The sequence below is a fragment of the Asparagus officinalis genome, chromosome 1, assembly GCF_001876935.1.
Source record: "Asparagus officinalis chromosome 1, Aspof.V1, whole genome shotgun sequence".
Taxonomy (NCBI): domain Eukaryota; kingdom Viridiplantae; phylum Streptophyta; class Magnoliopsida; order Asparagales; family Asparagaceae; genus Asparagus; species Asparagus officinalis.
The window spans coordinates 55,720,199-55,745,535 of record NC_033794.1 but is presented as its reverse complement, the minus strand read 5'-3'; the positions used below and the strand labels follow the sequence as shown (position 1 = coordinate 55,745,535).

The window sequence follows — 25,337 nt, the reverse complement described above, 5'->3', positions numbered from 1 at the left end:
ATATTGATAAGATTCAAGGAGTTTTCATGCCATGGTGGATGTTGAAGGCAGTACCAGATATTCGTTTCTATCTAGACAATCCAAATTACCTTCTATTTGTTTAATGTCAAACATCAGTTGATCCTGTCAATGGCTTGCTCTGTTTACATCTAAGATGTGATAAACTAATATTCTCTGAATTGGCTTCCTAAAATCTCAATTCTCTATGCTATTGCACCATCAACTATTTTTATGCAGCTTAAAAGGTTTAGATACACAAAGGTTCAGTATGCATGAATTAGCTTGAGAATGTTACACTCTCATGCAGGTTCCTGGGTTTCACACAACTCACAAGCAAAAATGTGCAGGGTTTCTATTAGCACAACACAATCAACACAATTAAGAAAAAAAGACGATTTGAACCAGAGTGCTTGTAGCCTCCTATCAGATTAATGTTTCCTCTAAAATATTTCATATCTACCATGTCTCACCATACATCCATAGTGAAAAGGTCATATCAAAATGCACTCCGGTTACCAAAATGAAGAAAATATTGATGCAATACCCTTGACAAAAAAATATTGTGACAAAAGACTCTGCACAACACAACATATTGCACTCCTCTTGTTCTGGTTCTCCTCTTTTTCTTTCCCTGTCCTTGCTTTTGCCGCCTCTCCTTGAGTTACAACATGCATAGTCAACTGAATCATGAGTCTGACAAACAGTTCTTAAGGCTCTGAAGATTCACAGATGAACTTGTAACTACTTTCAATATCGACACTCCGACTAAGTTCTGTCTAGCTCAAAGGAAATGGGAACAAACGAGAACTTTCAACGGTGACAAGTAGGCTGAAAACGGTATGTAGGATAGACTATCTAAAAGGCTGGAGGGGAAACAAATTTCTTGGACAACCTTGTCCATGACATTATTTCCAACACCGAAGTAGTTATTAAGATCAGAGCGAGGTTAATACCATACGTCACTTTCCAAGCATTTCCTGCTCCTCCAACTTGAATCCCAAGTACAATATTGACTGATGCAAGAAACAGAGCGAGTCTCCCAACCCAGTGATGGTACCAGTTCCAGTACTTTCGGATCTTAGAGTCTTTATCGGGGTGTATGAAGAATGCAGTCACCTGAGAAAAATATATTATATCAAAATTTGATGGGAACGGAAAATGATGATATATAGCAAATAAAATGGCTTAAATGTTTTCTAACTTTCTATTATGTTTAGTTGGGAAAGAACACATCATTTTTTGGTCTGTAGAAACAAAAATTTGTCGCCCCAGATGAAACTAAGGCAAGATTCCAGCTAACTAAATACAAATAGATAGATGAATAAACAAAATATATTAACTCAGTTTGAATCAAGTTAATCAAAGTCCGAAAATAAAAATTCAAACCGGCAGATGTGATCTACTACACATGAGCTAATGTAGAAATAAAATTTTACAGAATTTTGATCTGATCTACTACACATAAATCATGTGTAAATTGGCGAAAAATTAATCAGCTTTATGACAATTCTGAAGCGTTAGATTTCGACGACATATGGTACATGAGTTAATGATGTTAGAAATCCTTTAAAATTTCATTTCCAGATCATATATACCCGCTCGGATTTTCATTTTCGGACTCCGCGTTTCAAAATTGTGTTGATAGCATTTGCATGTTGAAATAGCCCAACCAACCCAACTCGGTACGCAGTTATCGAACCTCCAAGGAAAGACAATCTAAAACCAAAGTTCGTCATAAACTAGTCATCCAAATTTCAATTCAAATAAGCATTGAACGTAACATAAACGCATGGGGGTCCTGATATACTTCCCACGAACAACCATTATATGAAGAGGGCATTTTGTGTGTAAAATTCAAGTTGAATCATAGCTCTTAGAAATGTCATTTGGCTCACCTGAAGAATACCAAGCACGAAGACGAAGATACCAAGTCCCCTGTGTGCGAAAACATCTGAATGCAACTTATTATACAGTGAAATCCCCGCAACTACGCCAGCAAGGCCTATGATAAATCCTGCAAACTGCATGATTACATGGATATAATACCATAATGGATCCCATCCTTTGCCGTATCTTGCTGTGATTGCCCCGATTGGCAGAAGAACACCCCAACCAAATATAGCTAAGGCCCCATGATTCCTTTTCAGCTTGTACGGATATAAAGAGGTAGGAGGTGTACCTATATATAAAGGAAGTTTTAAAATTGAGCAGGTACTTCAAAAATGATACCGAGGCCTTCTCACTAGTACAGACTTTTTCCAAGTGCGTGTTTTTTTTTTTAAATTTGTTTGTTTGACAAAAGATTTCAAGTTGATAGCTTCAGCTGGTAAATCGGAAGGGGCTGCCGCTTTATCACTACGAGTAGTGCAAACTTTCAAGAAAAATCAATTTGTCAATCAAAAGAGGAATTTTAGCGCACACGTCGAACCACTTATCATATGGAAAGCATGCGCATCTGAACGCGGATACTTAAGAGCAGCATCAAGCCCTAGTTAACTAGAATTTGTACCCATCTCAATATATTATTAACGTAGTTAAAAGAAGCCACAGACAGGTTTGGGCGACCTTAGAAGTAATATATGATCCTTGCTAACACTTACTTTTCAAAATTTTCCTCTTATATATTCATCCTAGGTATTACTTCTACACCTGCCCATTTTTAAACACAAAAGTATCCTATTTTATTGTTTTTAACCATCAAATCGTCATGTCATGTCAAAATATTCCGAGTTAGGAATTTTTTTTTCCGCATAATATGAAGCATCATGGTAACAGAAAGTAGCACTTCTCGCAAGCAAAACATGGCAACAAGACAAAGTGCACTCTGTTGGCCATAAATAAATAACAATGATTAGATGTGCAAACCTCCTGAAAAATCTCCTGAAAAGTCGAAGGAAATAGATATCTTATCATCATGTTCGGTGAGCTGATAGTTATTTGGGGTTGCGGTTGAAAAAGCAAAGAGTAGCTGCTGCTGACTAACAGGAGACGAGAACTTCAGTTGAAATGCTAAGTAGATGTTAACTCCATAAAGAATAATGGCCGGTTTTACATTTGTTTCTGTCAATTGACCCTCATTTATAATGACTTCTGAGCTTGATTGGCCCCTTAAATAGTATTGTTTGATATGTGCTCTGCCTCCTTTACCAATGAAACCAACCATTGCACTTGAGCCAACCATCATACCATCATTTGAAAATCCTATACCAATCCATCCAGATGTATATACAGCAGAGAGTACAATGTTTAAAACGTTATCTTGATCCTGTGAATACTGCGAGTGATAGAAATATGGGAAGGATTAGAACTTGGGTGCAGTGATACTGAAACAGGACGTAATGGTTAGTTTGTCTCAAATGCGTGAAAGAATTCATTGGTTTCAAAGGGGGAAAGCTGAATCTTGTTTATGATATATTTTAGAATAAAAAATGGTTACAAATAGGATAAAGGATTAACTGCAGATACAGACCAATCATAGAAGGTAAGCCACTTTTTATCCAAAAATGTTCGTTTAGCATTCAGGTCCCCTGGTTCCCACACTAACTTCTCTCACCTATTTGTAGATGTACAATTTGTAGGATGTATGTTCAACACATAACAGAATATGGGGGTCCCTCTACAAGACACTGAATTATTATAAGCTCTCTTCGCACCACGTTAACGTCGGATGATACCCACACGATGGGTGCAAATCGCGAGGAGATGACTATATTTGGATATGAGGGCATCAATTCAAATAAAAGCGTTTAGGGATAACAAGTGGCTAACCTCCACGGTAGGTCACTATAATGGACATATCTGCATTTAAACCTAGTTAGTATAAAATGCACATCCGACGAAAAAAAGGAACAACTACACATACTGGAAGAAAGCACTAGACCTGTCTGTACAGGGGAGAATAGGGGAGAAAGGAAGGTAGGGGAGCCTATTCACCCCGTTCAAAAAGCTTTTAGGGAAAGTGTTCCCTCTAATCAATAGAAATTAACACCCCCCGCAAATTGGGATAAAACCTAGGGGAAGTGAATCCCGTTACCTTCCCTTTCTTCTCTCCCATATTGCTCCCTTAATTTCCCCAGTGATATCCAAACACACCCTAATTAGAAGAGGGGAAGAAGAAGTAAACCATTCTTCCTTGCGAGTCTCCTCTCCTTGGAACAGTGCCTTATAATATTTTTCATTTTAAACGTATATGAAGCTAATATTAATTATTTAACAAATTGAAAGACATCAAATGGCAGACTGAGAATGCTCCGACAAGAGATGGTTAAAGCCCATTTAATATTGGATCCAAATCGCTTGTCAGGCACTCATATTCCCAGTGTATTTCATAAATTAGACGACAAAACACAACACGTTTGGATCCCAGTAGTAAGATCCACCATGTTTGAAAGTTGTTACTACATTGAAAGGAGAAGGAAGAAATTACTCTCAGAATGAAGCTGTTCCAAATGGGTTTGCAGCTGAGACCAGAAACATTGAAAGGAGAAGGAAGAAATGTGCTCAGGTCAGAAGCACAGCTATCCGTCTGACAATACCCTTTATGGACCAAAGCAAGAAGAAGCAGGACAGAGGGAGCAACACTAGCCATTGAAAGCAGAATCAGAAGCTAGTGAGGATTTGAGTTGCTGTAATTTTCGCTGGTTTTGTCGTCGTTTTGGTGGTTGGTGGTGGTGGTTGTTGGTGGGCAGTTGCTGTTGCTTGAAACTGAAGGTTGAAGTTGAAATCATGACGACAATGGTTAGTTCTTATGAATGGGGGTTGGTGGTGATGGAGAAATACCATCATGATTTCTTGATCACTCTCCAACTCAATTCATTCAAAAACAAAAAGAAATGATAATAATTCGTTCGCTTCCTCTCATCAGCGGGCCGCAATGGACTGGGCGTTGTCGTTTTCGTGGGCTTATAGTTGGGCCGAGCTTCACATTGGGCTTTCTAAGTGCTACTAATCAAGCAAGAAGCATAAACTTATATTCTATAAAATTGCTTTCAATCACAAGAAGGGCCATTAACACGGCCGGGGGGGTGGGGGACCAATACCAATATAATTATCATTGTAGCTTCATAATTTAACAAGTTACACAGCCAATGAATGCCATAAAACTAGTTTACTTAATACTTTTACAGGTACAAAAGCAGAGCTAGCAAAGATTGTCACCGCTTGCCGATAAAACCATTTCTATGCTATCCCAGGCCAACTGGTCTCTGTAGTTACCTTCTGAAAACGTTAGATAGGTTGAATTAGCTTGAGCAATGATCCTTCGCTAATTTTATAGATAGAAGCCGTCTTCTATCGGAAAAGCCTTGGCACTGACCTCCTAGGTACCTTCCCTTCGAGTTTCAATCTTCTATAGGCTTCTCTTATGTGACAAGGTCGAATTGGTCCAGTTTCCATTCTTTCCATCATAATTGTCCTACCTATGGAACATTCAAGACAACAAGTTATGAAATACTCTGAAATTAGAGAGTATGAAGCAGATTACAAGAAAAACAAGCAATACTCATTGACTAATGGAACAATCACCACTAAGTTTAAATTTACCTGTCTCAACTAGCTCACCAACAAACATTTTTGCTATTCCTGAGACAACGATTGTCATGGGCATGGAAATTTTTTGACTCCCAGTGATGCTCGTTAATAGCTGCGAATAGAACAAAATCATGGTGTCATGAAGTAAGTAAGGTGCATCAGTACAATAAGGTTCTCACAAGATTTGATAGGTCTGACGCATAAGGTGACCTGTAACCTTAATCAATTTGAAGAGAATAGGAATCAGTGAGGAGCAAAAGAATTCAGTTTTTCTAAGCCATTGCTGTTTTAATCAATGGTCTTTGATCCAGATGTGAAGGAAAGATGACTCCACTGCAGGCAAGCAAGCTAACCCAAACAGCATCCACAGAATGCTTAAACGTCCAAAAACCTATATGCTTTACCTGACATGTGCAATTGACAAAGAGGTTCGATGATCTAATCAGATTTTGAGATAGAGCAGGTGAATTTTTTTTATGTCACAGTACAATTTAAATAATTAGCTTTATGTCAATATATCTTAAAAACATATTGTTAACACCTGTAAACATGTCAAAACGAGCAGTCTCCCAAAAAACCGTGAAAAAACAAAAGGAGGAATCAAGTAAGTAAGATTCTGAAGTCAGCAAATGGAGCGCAACATAAGAACTGATGCTTATGACATTATTAGAGCAATGGTTCTCATTATCCCCATGAAAAACCATAGAAGTGAGCTCAAGATCTCAGTGATACCGAAGCATCATACCACGGGTCACCCTCAGTTACAAGAAAATAGCAAATCCAAATATATCTGGGGGAGGTCAAAAGAAAAGCTGGCAAATCAATCTTCTATAGGCTGTAGCATAAGTCTAAACCATCATTTTAAAAAAAGGGAACACGTATATAACAACATGACGGAATAGTGACATGTCTCTCTTAAGAAATTTCTTCATAGTATACAAACATTAGCAAGGAAGAAAACATACTCTTCTCATATTAGACTTCTGAAAGCCAGATCTCCTAAAGGATTCATATCTACTCATTTGTTCCTCTGTGAACTGTGATAGTATCGCCCTGCGAGCAATGCATTTATGCAAAAAATTAGAAGGTGAAATAACAAAAAAATTAAATATGCAAAATCTACAATTCAGCTTTTAAAGTTTTGGTCCATGCTTGACATTGGATGATTATATCACAATTATGGTACCAAATACTTTCTCAACTGCAATAGCAATGGATGAATTCTCAGAAAGTTTAAACTTCATAGTCATGGCTATGGGTGACAACATGGCCCAACAACCCGCTAACCTAATCCGACTGACCAAATTTTTACTGTTCGGATCGTGGAACCATACTTAATAACCTACTATAGAGGATATAAATCCCAAAAATAGATCCGAAACCTTATCGGATGTAGATATGGACCCTTCAGGTTCTAGCCATATAGTTGGACAAATATGTAGATGATTCAGTTCACTTAGTTATAGTTAAACCATCTCTTTCCTTTTTATACATGATTTACTTAGTTCCTATGCTTGAACAGAGATTTAATGATGCTAAATGTAGAAAAGTAAAACTTTTGTAAAAGAAAACTTCATCGGACTCTAATTGTAATTGTTCTTAATAGTCTTGTAACATTTCAGAGAAATATAGTGTTGTGCGCGGCAGAAGCTCGAAAGCACACGAACAAGAACAAGATAAATCACAACCAATAAGCCAAACACAATACTACAGCAAGACAAACGAATTTTACGTGGTTCGGCAAGTTGCCTACGTTCACGGGGTAAGAAAGGGGGGGGGGGGGGGAGTTCTTACTATTAGAAATCAAGAGAATACAAATAGGGTTACAAATCTCACCAAATAAATCTTAGAACAAAGCCTCTAGATCTCTCACAAATCTCCTACAATTGGATGCAACAATCCCCTCTCAAAAATCGCTCAAAACGTCGTTGCTTAACCCTAATTGATTAGGATTAGGCTTATATATTAACTCAAAACGAAACGGGTCAAAAAACCAACAGCCCAACTCAGACCCAACTCGCGGTCGACCGCCGCACCACGTGCGGTCGACCGGACAGAAGAAGAAAACCCACGTAAACTAATTACAGGGTCCGCGGTCGATCGCCGCGCCACTCGCGGTCGACCGTCAAAAGTCCAGAAATAATCCTTGTCTTGTGCACGTTCGCGGTCGACCACCGCACCACTCGCGGTCGACCGTGCAGCATCCAAACTGATTCCTGCTTCCCGAAACATGTTCTGATCCAAATCTTTCACCAATTCTACAATTCTCCACATCGGCGAACGTTTCTACCAAAACTGAGCTGACACCAAAATATCCAAATGTCCAACTTGTTGCGTCCAAGACGAAGTGGAAACGACCCACAACAACAGACTCATTCCACAACAAGTCGGGAACCCAAAAGAGAGCTCAAACGATCTCCCCCATCGAAAATCAACAAATCCAACCGGCTGTATCAAACATGACTGCCTACGTATCCTCTTGTCCAAGGAACCAAGCCGAACGTAGTTCACCCAAATGGTCTCCAAAGGCTCTCAACACTGAAGAATGTTCAATAGCTTCAAATAATGACCAAATTTCACACCTGAAACAACTTTGGTCAACATATCCGTAGGGTTGTCCTTCGTGTGGACCTTCTCCAATATGACGTCTCCATCATCCAATACGTCACGAACAAAGTAAAATCTGACATCTATATGCTTCGTGCGTGCATGATAAACCTGGTTTTTTATCAAATAGATAGCCAACATGCTATCACAATATACCCGAAGAGTCTCCTATGCAATCCTCAAGTCCTCTAACAATCCACGCAACTACAAAACCTCCCTAACAGCTTCAGTCACTGCCATATATTCTGCCTCTATAGTAGAGAGAGTCACTGTAGACTGAAGTGTACATCTCCAACATACATGTGTTCCTGCTAATGTAAACATATATCCTAAAGTAGACCGGCCCTTGTTAAGATCCCCGCATAGTCTAAATCCACGTAACCAAAATAATCCTGTCTATTCTTCTCACTCTTCTGGAAAATCAATCCAACATCCACGGTGCCTTTAACATACCGTTGTTTGGGGAGAAAGTTGATTTCTTCATTGAGGTACTCATTACAACTTTAGTCGTTACAATAAAAATACAAAAAGATTATCTTTTTATAAGACTCTTACACAATAAAAATACAATTCTCGTCAAACAGCGTAGATATCGTTTATCGGTCTTCTGCTTGCGTGAGATCTTGGCCTGTGACGGGGACGTTGATATCCGTGGACCACCAAACGATCAGATCAGATCCAGAACTTCGTTGATTCGCGAAGGAGTTAAGAAACCGAAGCGATTATCTCAGCAACAACGAGATAACCACTCTTCTTGAGATCACCGTAACGGGACGATCTCAAGGAAAAGGAACGGGCTGCGGATCTGTCGAACTCTCCTTCTTTATGCCTGAAGAACTCGATCCGATCTTTTCCTCCTCTCTGAAATTCGTGACTATTCAGTCCTCAATTCGGCAGGGCTTTGCCGACGCTCGAGAATTCCAGATCTGAAAAAATAAAGGCCCTGGAGCTGTATTTATAGGCTTCGGGACCCTGTTTTCGGATAAGAACGGCTAATTCCCTCTTATCCTCAGGTTTAACCACTTAACCACGTTCATGGATGATATCAGATTAGTTAAAATAAATCCGGGTAGTTAACGGTCGAAAAACGGCTTCAAAACAGCATTTCGGGTCTGTGGACACCCGTGGGTGTCTCGGCGTGGCCGAGACACTCCAGGTGTCTCAGCCAAGCCGAGACATCAAAGAGGTGTCTTGACTTTGGCTCAGGGCTCGGTCTGCGCGTTCCGTCCGTTTTCGCCGTATTTTCATCATCCGAACTCGGAATCACGCGATTCAGAATGCGTCGAAAAACCGACGAGGAGATCTACAAGCTCCCATGATCAATGTTACATTAAACGTTGGGCGCTTCTAGGCGTCGGACTTGGCGCCCAGCGCTTAGTCGCCTAGGCGGGCGCCTAAGCGGTTTCTGAGCGTTTTTTTTCTTTCTTCATTTAAGTGGTGGTCGATGAGGTTTTGCTGAAGGTCGGAGGAGGTAGTGGAAATGTTCATATTTGGAGGTTAATGAAGTTTGGAGGACGTATATGCTACGACACATAAAATCACAATCAAGGCCTACAGGGTGCAATCTATGTAAGCAGACATTGCTCCCCTAAACGCTCGTAAAATCTAGGTGGGCAATCTAAATACCGCCTAGGCGCTAGGCGCTAGTTAGGCGGCCTAGGTACCGCCTAGGTCTAGGCGTACGCCTAAGCGGACTAGGCGGAGGTTTTTTAAAACAATGCCCATGATTGAATTATATGTAGAGTAAATATGACACGAGGGGCGCTTCGTGTTTCTTAAGTGACGCGGAGCTCCCGATCAATTCATGTTTCCGTTATTCCAAAGTTCCGTTGCTTCGCATGGTCCGTCGACTCACGTCATGCGTTTGTCGTCGTCAAATGAGCTTCGGTGACTCGAATAGCGACGTTCATCGTCTTCTCTCTGTCTCGAGCCGCGTGTGGGAACCTATATGTATTTTTAGACGCTTACAGATACCCCTCCAAAATGTTTCAGTCTCGTTTCTTTTATAGAGGAGGCTGAAATACTTTGGATGTGATCGGTCCAACCTTCAGTCGGTGTAAAAGGACCTGTAGTTAGCTTTAATTCTTGACTCCTTCGATTTTCAGTCTATTTTGATGAATAGCTAAAGTTCTTCCAGCGCTGCGTTTATCATCTGGCCGTCGTCGAAGTTTCGAATCAAAACTGGTGAGTTGATTTTGGCTCGTGTCGTCGAGTTGACTTAGAACCGACTATCTCCGTCACAACGTGTTGACTGACGTTGACTTTAAGGTTTTAGATTGTCCGGCGTTAACTTTTCATCGCAATGCGTTGACTGGTGTTGACCTAGGGTTACACGTTGACCGGCGTTGACCTTAGGGTTTCAGATCGCTAAGCGTTGATTTTTTCATCGTAACGTGTTAACTGACATTGACATAGGGTTACGCGTTAACCGACGTTAACCTAGGGTTTCGGATCGCCCGACATTGACTTTTCATCGCAACGCGTTGACTGGCGTTGACCTAGGGTTACGCTTTGACCGGCGCTAACCTAGGGTTTCGATCGCCCGACGTTGACTTTTTTATCGTAACGCGTTAACTGACGTTGACCTAAGATTACGCGTTGACTGGCGTTAACCTAGGGTTTCGGATCGCCTGACGTTGACTTTCATCGCAACGCGTTGACTGGCGTTGACCTAGGATCACGCGTTGACCGACGTTGACCTTAGGATTTCGGATCGATAGCCGTTAACACAGTTTATACTTGTACGTTTGCTGGAGTATACACAGTTTAAGCTCTTAAGGTATTGGAGCATGACGGTCCCAATAGTTAGGGCTGCAAGACCAACCGTTAAAGCTGATTCGTCTGCAGATATGGATCTTATCCTGAAGTTGTTGGATGCTCGAGTCACGAGACCAACTAATGGAGCTGATACGTCAATGACTCTTGTATTTATAGGATTTTTGGCAAACCCTCAGCCATCAACGGGTTTGTTGAGCCTTTACCGACTACCGTTTGAGTCGGGCTAGCATGCGGATTGTTTAAGTCTGTTCCGCATGTAACGTTGTGCTAAGAGAGTTAACTCCCTTAGTGCTACGATATTGAATACGTAGACTTCGTCTTTCTCACGGGAATAGACTACCCGACCGCATGTATCAGATGCAAACTCATGATTTTTGGCAAATCCTCAACCATCAACGGATTTGACGTGTTTTTACCGACTACCGTTTGAGTCGGGCTAGCATATGAATTGTTTAAACCCGTTTTCACATGTAACGTTGTGCTAAAAAAGTTAACTCTTTTAGTGCTACGATATTGAATACGTAGACTTCGTCTTTCTTACGGGAATAGACTACCCGATAACGCATGTTAGACGCTGACTTATCTATTCTTAGGCTTCGGGATAAAAGTCCCCAGACTTGGATTCCGATGCCTTCTTTAATGGATGAAAGACTAAACCGGCAACGCGTGTTAGGCGTTGACTTATCCCTTCTTAGGATTTGAGATAAAATTTTTCGTGTGTGTAAGAGAAAGATTTTGGCGTTATTAATAACAATCTGTCATAATGTCGAATATATGGGCTTTTGTTTTTTTTTTACGGTCAAGAACTAACCGACAACGCGTGTTAGGCGCTGACTTATCCCTTCTTAAGCTTTGGGATAAAATTCCCCGCGCGTGTAAGGCACGGATTTTGACGTTATTAATAACCTGCTACAATATTGAATATATGGATTTTTGTTCTTTTTTACGGTCAAGAACTAACCGACAACGAGTATTAGGCGCTGACTTATCCCTTCTTAGGCTTCGGGATAAAATTACCCGGACTCAAATTCTGGTGTCTTCTTCAATCGGTGAAAGACTAAACCGACAACGCGTGTTAGGCATTGACTTATCCCTACTTAGGATTTGGGATAAAATTCCCCACGCATGTAAGGCGCGGATTTTGGGTGTTATTAATAACCTGTCATAATGTTGAATATATGGGCTTTTATTTTTTTTACGGTCAAAGACTAACCGGCAACGCGTGTTAGGCGTAAACTTATCTCTATTTAGGAGTTGAGATAAAGTTCTCCGCGCGTGTAAGGCGCGAATTTTGGCGTTATTAATAACGGCCTGCCATAATTTCGAATATGTGGGTTTTTGTTCTTTTTTTACGGCAAAAAACTAACCGGCAACGCGTGTTAGGCGCTGACTTATCCCTACTTAGGCTTCGGGATAAAATTCCCCAGACTAAAATTCTTGTGTCTTTTTTAATCGGTGAAAGACTAAACCGACAACGCGTGTTAGGTATTGACTTATCCCTACTTAGGATTCGGGATAAAATTCTCCGCGCGTGTGAAGCACGGATTTTGAAGTTGAAAGATGGTGTCTTCTTTTGGGGTAAAGACGAACCCAAAATGGGAGAGAAAGATTTATATATTCTATCTCCCAAAACCGAAGAGGAAAAATTTTATATTCTATCTCTAGTTGCCAATGAAACTCGAAATGGGATCTCCACCCTCAGAATCCGGAAAGGTGAAACTAGGAGTGGGTTTTCCACTCCGAGAATCGGAAAGATTCAAGCAACCCTAACTTTTATAGGATTGATTGCTTAATCCAATAAAAGAATTCCTCATTTATTGAGATAAAATTCCGATTTCGACCCTAACTTTTATTAGTTTGGCCGAAAAATGTGGAAGTCTTTCGTTTGCTCAAATTAAAAATGGACCTCTCGTTCATGGAAGGAATCGAGAGGAGATTCTGGCTTTGGCCCTAACTCTTATAGATTTGACCAAGTGGGAGTTTGAGATGATCCTAACTGTAGGAATGTTTGATTATTCGATTTGAAAGTGGACATCTTGTTCATTGGAAGAATTGAGAGGGGATTTTGGTTGTGGTCCTAACTGTTTAAAGGTTTGACCAAATAAGAGTGAGAGTGGGAGTATAAGTCATAGTGGGAGTGTTGACTTATACAAATCACTCAAAAAGAGTTCCTGATGTTAAGTGACAAATACTCAACACGGATGGGTTTGACAATTGTCAATGATCAAGAGATTAAAATTCCGAGTACTATGTCCGGACTCTAACAATGGAAGTGAGTGTTGAGTGCACAGACGTAACGGGAGTTTGAGTGGATTTAAACGAAAGAAATTTTGGTGGACCCACTGTCAATTAGTCTGATCGGTGGGGGACTTTGTGGTGGAAGATTTTGAATCATCAAACACCAGTAGGAGTTTTTTGTGAGGGAAGGTTGATCCAACCAAGTGATCAAATCTCGTCTCAGCAAAAGAATGCTCGGAAGCTGGTGGAATTGATCACAGCATTTAGTGTCTAAGTGGGAGTTTCTTATTCATCCCTATCCCTTTTTTGTAGGGATCGGGTTATCCCTAAGAACACAATATATAGCATTCTTTTGGGAACTTTTCGTTACATGAATCATCCACTCCCAGCTTCCTTTACGAAATCAGATCTAACATTGTACTTAGTTGGATGACCGGGTTATCCTTAAGAATACCAGGCATGGTATTCTTTAGGAACTTCCCGTGAAAGAAAGGAAACAGTTTAGACTCATACACCTGTTGGAGTTTTGAGAAGCAGTTTATACTCATATACTCTTCGGAGTGTCGGAAGAAGCAGTTTATACTCTTATACTTATCGGAGTCTCGGAAGGAGCAGTTTATACTCTTATACTTATCGGAGTGGTAAGAAACAGTTTATACTCGTATACTCTTCGGAGTGTCGGAAGTAGCAGTTTATACTCTTATACTTGTCGGAGTGATGAGAAGCAGTTTATACTCGTATACTCTTCGGAGTGTCGGAATGAGCAATTTATACTCTTATACTTGTCGGAGTGTCGGAAGGAGTAGTTTATACTCTTATATTTGTCGGAGTGTTGGTTCGACTTAATTGAGCGTTATGACACCGGCTTCAACAAATGTTTGGATGCTATTTTTAAGAGTAAAGCAATCCTTGGTGGAATGAAGGACCCTCCTGTGGTACGCATAGTACTTTGGATCCACGGTGTTGCCAGCTTCCTCCTGATTTACGATAGGTGATAGCTTGATCTTGTTGTTTTTAAGGAGGGATTCGAAAATAGCTGGAACATCTTCATCCTTGAAGGAGTACTCTTTTTTGAGTCTCGGACCTGAAATCTTTTGCTGTCTCCGGGATTGCTGTTGTGACGTTTGATTAGCATCAACAGCAGCTGCAGAGGCCTTCCCTTTACCATGGGAGACGAAGCTTGAGTTCGGAGGGTTAGCCATCGGTTGGCTTTTCTCGGCTTTCTTTTTTCTGAGGAAACGTTCGGCCTGCTTTCTGCACGTCTTTCAACTCTTTCCATGTGTTGGGACAGTGCGACTCTCATAACTTTCAATATCTCAATAGATAGGTTCTTATGACATGTTTGAAGGATAAAGTCCTCCGTGATCGGATCTCGACAGTTCATTGCCTTATTCCGGAAACGTTTGATAAAGTCGTCGACCGTCTCTTCGTCTTCCTGTTTCTCCTCAAAGAGTGTCTTGATGGATATCTCGGCGTTGTCGTCAAAGAAATTATCGAGGAATAAGCTCTCCATATCGTCCTAACTGTTGATACTTCCAGACTTGAGACGACGGTACCAATCGAAAGCAGGCCCGCGAAGGGTGCCAACGAATGACCGAACCATCAAGGCTTCATTGCCGGAGATCATACCTAAGTGGGACTTGAAGTAGATTAGATGCTGAGTGGGCAAGCCCTTCCCATCGAACGGCGTGAAGTTGATTAAGTTGAACTTAACCGGATACGGGATCGACTCCCACTCTCTCGGGTAAGGACACGGAATGCTGGTCTTCTTTACCTCTCGAGCAGATATTAGAACGTTAATTTTGCTCTCGAGGTCTTTTCTCTTCTCGTCCTCGTTTGTATCATGTTTTGAACAATGTGGTCACCCCCGATATTATTATCTTCGGCGGGACCACCCCGAGCATTGTTATCTGTAGGGGGTGCGTTTGAATCACCCCCAGTATTTTTGGGGGTACGTCGGTCATGATGATTTCGTCCACTTCTGGATCGCTGTCGACCGACGTTCTAGGTGCGGCGGCTAGATTCACCAAGTTGATTGGACAGAACCTGCATCTGTCGGTGATGCTCTTCCTTCATCTGTATCATGGCTATTTCCAATTCGAACTTGAAATTCTCTTTTTGCTTAGCCAAAGCATCCTCGATGATTTTGGTCATTTGTTCAGCGTTGATCATGAACGCCTCACGAGATTGTCCTATGCTGGACACCGTATTATCAGAAGCGATGACAGAGTTCGCATCTGATGCTTCATCATCTGAGGATAATCTGCTATTCATCATCTGATAGTCCCTACGCATAGTAGTTCCTGCGCGTAACCGAGTTATACGTTGGGATACGTCCGAAAAATGACGAGAACTGAAACTTCGCGTTGACTTCCATTTATCAGCCATATTGATAGTGACTTCTGGGAGTTCGTCGTCTTGCGCAGCTGATCTTTTTCTATGAAAACGCATTGGCTTGGTTTCCGACGCTTCATAGGAAAGCCTTTGGAATACCGAGACCCTCTGTGGAACGGTCTTGAGACAGCTACACGCTGATAATACTGTCCTGATAAGTTTGGTACACGGACAGTAAGAGTCCGTTTTTCGGGTACTTCTCTTTCGAGATTTATTCGTACCCCCAGCCCGATAGTACAACTCATCGGCATTATGCCCAGAGCAATCTATCGACTGTTTACATGAATTCTCAGGTATAACGCGTTCGTCTATCTGACGTGTTTTCTTCTGAGTAAACAATACATTGTTGGCGTCGATAAGAGTCACACGTTTGGAATCACACTTTTCTAAGGGTGAAACCTTAACGGGCTCCTGGCCTTCCGTACGCACCCCTAAGTGGGCGGTTACAGGAATCAACTTGTTAGGAGGTCGTGTACGACCCCCAATCTAGATATTTGCTCGGGCTCCTTCAACGGTCCCAAGTGTTTCTTAACAGGCGTTTTGCCTCGATCTTCGGGTAGAGAAACGAGGCGATCCTTCAATAGAATTCTAGATTTGAAGAAATCCACGCTGTCATAGGGCTTCACCGGAGGTGCGGGAGCAATAGGAGCGGGATCTGGAGTTGACGAAGACCGGAGAGCAGCCTCGGATACTTTTGTCTTAGGCGCTGATTTGGCCTTTGGCATCCAAATTTGCTTAGATTTTGGTGACTTTTTGACCACCTTTTTCTTCTGCAACTCCTGTGCCTTCCGTACAAGGATCATTGTCTGCGCTAGCAATGTGCGGCGCTTATTGATACGCTCCTCAAGAGTTGAACGAGTCTTTTTGACACGAACCCATTCATTGGTTGCTGGTTTGGAGGAGGGAGCATTTGCTTGCTGCTGGAACACTTGGCGCCTTCTGAGTTTCAGATCCGCATCATAGCAGATCCCGTCAACAAGCTCCAAAGCCTTGGCAAATTGACGCGCGAGATGTTGACGGTGCCTTTAACGAGCCCTCTTCGTCAGCAATGGTGCACTTTCAACGGGCAACTCTTTGATTTTTGAGGAGTTGTCATGAACGTTGGATCTGGTTTCTTTGGAGGCCGGAGAGGGGTCTTCCACTGCATTCGGGCTCAGCCCTGGTCTTCGGATCTGAAGGCACGTTTTTCGCGACAGTGGTTTTCCTGCGTTTGTAAGAAGAAGATCTGGAGGAAATATATTCCTTGAATTTCTGCTGGTCAAATTCGTATTCGATGTCATCGAACACCGGGATCTTGATCGTCGGTTGCGTCACGACAGCCTCGGCAGCGAGGCTGTTGGCTCCCACTGTGATCGCCAGCTTGTTTGGGGAGAAATTTAGTTTCTTTATTGATGTACTCATTACAACTTCAGTCGTTATAATGAAAATACAAAAAGATTGTCTTTCTATAAGACTCTTAAACAATAAAAATATAATTCTGGTCAAACAGCGCAGACATCATTTATCGGTCTTCTGCTTGCGTGGGATCTTGGCCTGTGATGGAGATGTTGATATCCGTGGACCACCAAACGATCAAATCAGATCCAGAGCTTTGTTGATTCGTGAAGGAATCAAGAAACCGGAACGATTATCACGGTAACAGCGAGATAACCACTCTTCTCGAGACCACCGCAACGGGGCGATCTCAAGGAAAAGAAATGGCCTGCGGATCTGTCGAACTCTCCTTCTTTATGCTTGAAGAACTCGATCCGATCTCCTCCTCTCTGAAATTTGTGGCTATTTAGTCCTCAATTCGACAGGGCTTCGCCGACGCTCGAGAATTCGAAATCTGAAAAAATGAAGGCACTGGGGCTGTATTTATAGGCTTCGATACCCCTGTTTTCGGATATCGGATAAGAATGGTTGATTCCCTCTTATCCTCAGTTGTAACCACTTAATCACGTTCATGAATGATATCAGATTAGTTGAAACAAATCCGGGTGATTAACGGTCGAAAAACGGTTTCAAAACAGCAAAAACAGCATTTCGGGTCTGTGGACACACGTGGGTGTCTCGGCGTGACCGAGACACTTGTGAGTGTCTCGGCCAAGCCGAGACACTTCAAGTCGAGACACCTTGGAGTTCTCGGCCAAGCGGAGACACCTTTGGGTGTCTCGGGTTGGCCGAGACATCAAAGAGGTGTCTTGACTTTGGCTCAGGGCTCGGTCTGCACGTTCCGTCCGTTTTCGCCGTATTTTCATCATCCGAACTCCGAATCGCGCGATTCAGAATGCGTCGAAAAGTCAACGAGGAGATCTACAAGCTCCCATGATTGAATTATATGTGGAGTAAATGGGACACGAGGGACGCTTCGTGTTTTGTAAGTGACGCGGAGCTCCCGATCAATTCATGTTTCCATTATTCCGAAGTTCCGTTGCTTCGCATGGATTGTCGACTCACTTCATGCATTTGTCGTCGTCAAATGAGCTTCTGTGACTCGAATAGCAACGTTCATTGTCTTCTCTCTGTCTCGAGCCGCGTGGGAAAACCTATAGGCATTTTTAGACACCTACAATCGTAGAATCCACTTCACGGCCTCCCAATGATCCTTCCCGGGATCGTGCATGTACATCGATACTATGCTCACAGCCTGTGACAAATATGACCTCGTACACACCATCACATACATCAAACTACCCACCGCACTGGCATATGGAACCTTCGACATGTAATGTCTGTCCTCAACTAAAACAGGTGACATATTAGCTGAAAAGCTTGAAGTGAAGAGCCAATGGAGTGCTAACTGCTTTTGTATTGCCATCAAATCTGAATTCTTCAACATCTTCTACAAATAACTCCTCTGTATAAGCTTCAATCTCCCATTCACCCTGTCTCTCTCGATCTCCATATCTAATATCTTCTTAGCTTCACCAAGATCCTTCATCTCGAACTCGGATGACAGCTCCTCTTTCAACTTTCGAATAGTCGAAGAATTCCTGGAAACAATAAGCATATCATCAACATATAAAAACAAATATATGTGCTCACCATCCTGTAGCTTGTGCATGTAAAAACATGGGTCATATGGGCTCCTCGTGTACCCATGGCCAATCATGAAGCTGTCGAATCTCTTGTACCACTGTTACGACGATTGCTTTAATCCGTAAAGAGATTTCTTCAGCTTGCACACTAAATCTTCTTTTCCTGCAGCTTTGAATCCCAAGGGTTGTGTTATGTAGATCTCATCATCTAAATCTCCGTGTAGAAAGACTGTCTTAACATCCATCTGGACCAAATCCAAATCCATCTAGGCTACCAATGTCAATAAAATCCGAATTGACGAATGCTTCACAACAGGTGAAAATACCTTGTTATAATCAACACCCTCAAGCTGTGCATATCCCTTGGCAATCAACCTGACTTTGTACCTAATGTCCCCAATAGAAGATCTCTTTCTTCGCATATACTCACTTGCCACCAATAGCTTTCTTACCCTTAGGTAGCTTTGTAAGTTCCCAAGTGTCGTTCTTCTGAAGAGACCGCATCTCCTCCTCCATAGCTTCCCTCCACCAGATCGAATCAGAGCTAGACTCTGCCTCCTTGAATATAGAAGGAACCATGTCATCAACGACCTCCACTGATAATGCATATGTGACCATGACATCATTATATCTAGCTGGCCGACGAATCACCCTTCTAGGTCTATTCGCTGCAATGGACTCCTGAACATGACCCTGCTCCTGAGCCTCAAAATCCAATGTATCTTCTATCTGTCCGGCTGTTATCACATCTCCTCCCAGTGTCACCTCTGTAGGAGTATCAAAGGATACAATACTATCTAGAGTGGGTGGAGTCACATCATCCTCCACCTGCAGTGATATCTCTCGAATATGGTCTTCCTCCACCTGCTGAGGAACTTGAGGCTTCATCATGTACGCCTTATCAAATACGACATCTCTGCTGACTATCTTTTTGTCCTGTGGATCCCATAACTTGAAACCTTTGACACATTCCCTAAATCTTACAAAGACTGCTTTCCTCGCCCTCGGATTCAATTTACCATCATTGATACGATAATAAGCAGGACACCCAAATATCCGAAGCGACTCATAGTCACTAGCTACCGAATCAGACTAACGCTCCATAGGAGTCTTCCCATGTATCGCAGTACACGATAACCTGTTCACAAGATGGCTCGCATAAACCAACACCTCGGCCCAAAAGGGTCTAGGAAATTCACTCTGCGTCATCATACATCGCACATTCTCCAGCAAGATACGATTCAATCTCTCTGCCATCCTATTTTGTTGCGGTGTCTCTCGAACTGTGAAGTGTCGTCTAATGCCGTGATCCTGACAAAACTGTAGAAACGGATCACTCTTATACTCTTCACCATTATCTAATCATAGAGTCTTCACCTTTCTACCTGTCTGCAGTTCCACTTTCTTCTTCTACTCCACAAAAATATCCAGGACCTCATATTTATGCTTCATAGGGTATACCCAATTCCTCCTGGAATAGTCGTCAATGAAAATGACAAAATACTTAGCCCCACTAAGTGATGTGTTCTTAGAAAGGCCCCAAACATCTGTGTGAACATAATCCAATTTACCTTAAATGTTGTGAATAGCGGTGCCGAACTTCACTCTAGTCTTCTTTCCAAGTACATAATGTTCACACATCTCCATCTTGCAGGTTTTAGCACCTTTTAATAGCCCCTATTTCGCCAATGACTGCAAAAACTTATCACCTGTGTCCTAGTCTCATGTGCCATAGGATGGTAGTATCCTCCTTTGTAGTGATAAAAATTGTCAGACCTCCTGTAACTGTCTTGCCCTTTAAGTAGTTGTTTTCGTCAAAAGTTACCTTCATCATTGATTTCATTAAAACTTCAAACGTTACAAATGAATTCAAACAACAAAGAAATAAAAATTATAACTTTCTTGAAAATAAACACAAGATCCGTTCGTCGTCTCTTGCTTGCGTGGGTCTTTAGCCTGTGACGGGGACGTCGATATTCGTGGACTACCTAGCAATCAGATCTAATCCAGAGCTTCGTCGATCCGCGAGGAGATCTAGAAACTTGAAGCGCCTATCTCGGATAAAGCGAGATATTTGCTCTTCTTAGTATTATCGCAACGGGACAATACTAAGGATCAGGTACGGGTGATGTAGATCTGATGAAGAAACTCCCTTGCGTTGAAGTACTCGATCACTCTTCACTCCGGCAGGGCTTCACCTCTTCTCCAAAACTCCCGATCAGTTCGTATCTTTATTATTCTGAAACTCCGTTGCTTCACATAGTTTGTCGATTCACTTCAAGCGTTCGTCGACGTCAATCAAGCTTCTGTGAACCAGATGGTGACGTTCATCGTCTTTCCTTAACGTTGAGCTGTTTGTGGAGACCCATAGGCAATTTTCGATGCCTACAGTAGTATAGGAAGTTTTCCCTAACTCCTCGCATCACCACCATAGAACCCTTCGTAACCTTCACTGTAACATCATCTAAGGTCACCCAATAACCAGCTACCTTCAAAGTATCAAGAGAAATGATTTTCTTCGTTAACTGTGACACAAGCCTCACTTCTTTCAACTCCCTCATCATACTGTCATGCATCCTGATCCGGACTGAACCAATATCACCAATAGAACATACGTGGTCATTACCCATAAGCACGACATCCCCTCTTTCCAGCTCCTCAAAGCTGGAGAACCAATCCCTCCTAGGACAAATATGATATGTGGCTCCCGAATCCAACATCCACTTCGTGGAGTTAGCATAGTAAACTGACGGTAATGCAAGGCACGAATAGCCCGAGGAATCTGAATTTGAATGTTCGCCAACACTTTTTGCAACATTCACTTCTGAAATTTGTACAGCTTTCCCCTTGTTCTTCCCGGTTTTTATCTTCCACTTTGGGCAGTCAATCTTCCAATGTCCTTTATAATACCGACATTGATTTCTATCAATACTCTTATAGGCACCTCTATTCTTCGATTTTAAGCGGTTGACATGACGGTGGTTTGGACTACGACCTCGAACTGCTAATGTATCTCCTGATGTCTTCTCGGAGGGTTCACCATCACTCTTCCTCAACTCATAATTTATCAAAACTGAGGTCACCTCCCTGTTGCTAATAGTAGTTCTTCCATTGATCACAGTGAGAACAAAAGTACCATAATCATCATCCGACAACGAACAAAAATAGCATCATTTTATCTTCATTCTCAACCATGATGTCCACATTGGCCATATCTAAAAGTAGCTTCGTGAAGTTGTTTACATGCTCCCTAATGAAAACTCTCATCTTCATCTTAAACTGGTAAAACATCTTTTTCAAGTGAAGCCGATTCTCAATGCTCTTCGTAAGATACTTCTCATTGAGCGTTTCCCATAATCTCTTCGCCGACGTCTCGTTCATTACGTCATAAATAAGATCTGACGTCAAACATGATCGAATAACTCCACAAATCCTACTATTCATCTTCTTCCAAACATTATCCTCCATATCAGCGGATTTCTCTTGTAACTTAAGTCTCCTTCAAATTCTGTGCATCCAACACGTCCATCACCTGACACCTCCACAAATCGAAATTGATTTTACCGTCGAACTTCGGAACATCAATCTTCGTGTTATTGATGCTCAGACTCTGTATCGCCTTCGTAAGAGTCTTCGTGTTATTGATGCTCAGACTCTGTATCGCCTTCGTAAGAGACGAACCTGATGTGTTTGCTTCTCCCATGTTGTCGATTGATGCTCAGACTCTGTATCGCCTTCGTAAGAGACGAACCTGATGTGTTTGCTTCTCCCATGTTGTCGATCTAACTCTTCAAATAGGAATTCTTCACTGTATCCTTCGAACAAGCCTCAAACCAAACATGAAGCTCTGATACCACTTATTGTGCGCAACGGAAGCTCGAAAGCACACGAACAAGAACAAAATAAATCACAACCAATAAGCCAAACACAATACCACAGCAAGACAAACGAATTTTACATAGTTCGACAAGTTGTTACGTCCACAGGGTAAGGAGGGGGGTTCTTACTATTAGAAATCAAGAGAATACAAATAGGGTTACAAATCTCACCAAATAAACTCTAGAACAAAGCCTCTAGATCTCTCACAAATCTCCCACAATTGGATGCAGCAATCCCCTCTCAAAAACTACTCAAAACGTCTGTGCTTAACCCTAATTAATTAGGATTAGGCTTATATATCAACTCAAAACGAAACGGGTCAGAAAACCAACAGCCTAACTCGGACCCGACTCGCGGTTGACCGTCGCACTACGTGCGGTCGACCGGACAGAATATAAAAACCCACGTAAACTGATTACAGGATCCGCGATCGACCGCCGCGCCACTCGCGGTCGACCGTGCAGCATCCAAACTGATTCATGCTTTCCAAAATCTGTTCTGATCCAAATCTTTCGCCGATTCTACATATAGGATTTGAATAATCAAGACTTCCAATCATATATAAATTATTGTATTTGAATTCTCAAGTGGGTCATAAATCTCTCCGTGGATTTGGATTTTCACAAGTAGATCCTAGACTTATGCGTGGACTTGGCTTTTCCAAAATGAAATGCACATCATCATGCAGCATTAAAATATAGAATCAAGAACAAAACATTATGATCGATAACTTGCACCAATGATATCAGTGTATGTGTAACCTGGCACCTACAGAAACTTAAGTTCATAATAGTTGACACTTTTGTCCAAGAGATACAAATGGGGAGAAAGTCATAAAAAGGGCCTTACTGAATCTTCTGATTAGATTCACTAATAACTAATAAATTATGAAACAAATTCATTAAAGAAACCCCACGAACTACATGTGCTTTTGCAATCATCACTAGTATAGGAAATAAATGTGCTATAATGTTTAATTCTAGTAATGGTATGAAGGCTCTAGATTATATCAGAGATCTAGTGAAGTAAAGAGCTTGTTCTCTTTGAAAGTGGGTCGTGTGTGTTCTGTGTGAACTTTGTGGTTGGGTTTTTCATTGTTTGCATTATGATTATATATTCCTAGAATGTGTGTTGAAAAAGTAATTTGTAATTTTCTAGGCATTTATTCTATTCTCTAACGACCTGTTTGGATGGAGGGTAGAGAGGGGGAGGGGAAGAGAAATGTAATTTTAAACTTGTCTGAGAGTTGCATTTAGGAGGATAGAGGAGGGGAATGGGGGGGGGAATTTGTGCCAAAATGTTACACCCCAAATTGGGGGGTAATGAAGGGGAAGAGAAGGAAGGGAAAATTTTCCCCTTCCTTCCCTTCCCTGAGTGAACTCCCAAACATACCATAAAAGCTAATTCATTGCATGATTACTTCAGCAGTAGACTCTTTGTATTCCCAAGTCTTTGGGAGATGAAAAAATTATTTATTGTGATCTCTAGAATTATCAATGTACTGCTTTATAAACCAAGTAGTGGTTGAGCATTGTAAATAAGAAAATCAAGATAAAAGAAGCTCAAAACTAGAATTGTAGATTGCAGGAGCAACAGCTCTGTATCTCCTCTAAAAACCATCAATAAGTTATTTTTTTAACTAAATTCCCTGGGCTGCCCTGCTTATCTTCCGTTGTATCCAACAAATTTGGTATCAGAGCTACCTCTATCAATCACGGCAGCGTTATCCAACAATAGCAACATCTTGCTCTCTGTCTCATCAAATCAAGTTCCAGTTTTTGCTGGAGAACATTATGATTATTGGTGCTAATGGTAATTTTCTTGTTGTTTGTTTGTACGTTTATGATATTATCTACACCAGCACAAGTATGAAGACGATAGAAGATTTCAAGAAGGCAATGATGCTGGAATTTGAGATGACTAATCTTGGCCTTATGAAATACTTTTTGGGTATTCAAGTGAAGCAATTAAGAGGATAAATTTTTATTTCTCAACAGAAGTATGTGGAGGATTTGCTGAAAAAGTTTCAGATGGCAGATTGCAAACCTATGTCTACTCCTATGGCTTTGAATGGAAAATTGCAGCAGAGCGATGGTACAAAGAAAGCAGATGCAAAGGATTATCAAAGCCTTGTTGGAAGGATTATCAAAGCCTTGTTGGATCGCTGCTTTATCTCACAAACACAAGGCCTGATAGTGTGTATTCAGTAAGATTCATTTTTAGGTTCGTGAGTGAGCCAAGAAAACTTCATTTTGATGTAGCAAGAAGAGTGCTTCATTGCTTGAAGCGTACCAAATTTTTTTGGCATCAAGTATATGTAAGACGATGATTGCAAGTTAGTTGGTTTTACTGATAGTGATTGAGCCGGGTTAGTGGATAACCGAAGGAGCACTTCTTGTTATCTATTTTGCTTGGGATCAAAGGTAAGTTCATAGAGTTCAAAGAAGCAACCTATGGTGGCCTTATCTTCAGCTTAAGATGAATATACTGCAGCAACAACTGCAGCATGTGAAGCTGTTTAGTTAAGAAGATTACTTTAGATTTGCAGCAGAAGCAAGAAGGCCAAACAGTCATTTATTGTGACAATATGTCAGCCATAGCCATGACCAAGAACCATGTCTTTCATGCTAGAACCAAGCACATTGAACTCAGGCATCACTTCATTCGTGATTTGGTTGGCATCACTTCATTCGTGATTTGGTTAGCAAAGGAGAAATTTGCATGGAATTTGTCAATACTTCTGAGCAACCAGCTGACGACTTCCCAAAACCACTCACTCAAGTGAAAATGGACAAGTGTATAGAGCAGCTGAAAATTACAAACTAAGAGGGGGCGTTGAAAAAGTAATTTGTAATTTGCTAGGCATTTATTCTGCTCTCTAAAAGCTAGTTG

General features: G+C 41.5%; 1 protein-coding gene and 1 pseudogene across 1 annotated transcript; both read right to left on the bottom strand.

The window, feature by feature from the left end:
- LOC109824485 (cytochrome b561 and DOMON domain-containing protein At3g61750-like) lies at positions 424-4,797 on the bottom strand. Its single transcript, XM_020391096.1, has 4 exons — positions 4,427-4,797; positions 2,866-3,274; positions 1,896-2,179; positions 424-1,116 (listed from the first exon to the last, which is right to left on the bottom strand). Exons 1-4 carry the CDS (start codon positions 4,586-4,588, stop codon positions 856-858), a joined length of 1,116 nt encoding a protein of 371 aa, XP_020246685.1. The 5' UTR covers positions 4,589-4,797; the 3' UTR covers positions 424-855.
- Positions 4,993-25,337, bottom strand: part of LOC109824494 — a 30,650-nt pseudogene continuing 10,305 nt past the window's right edge.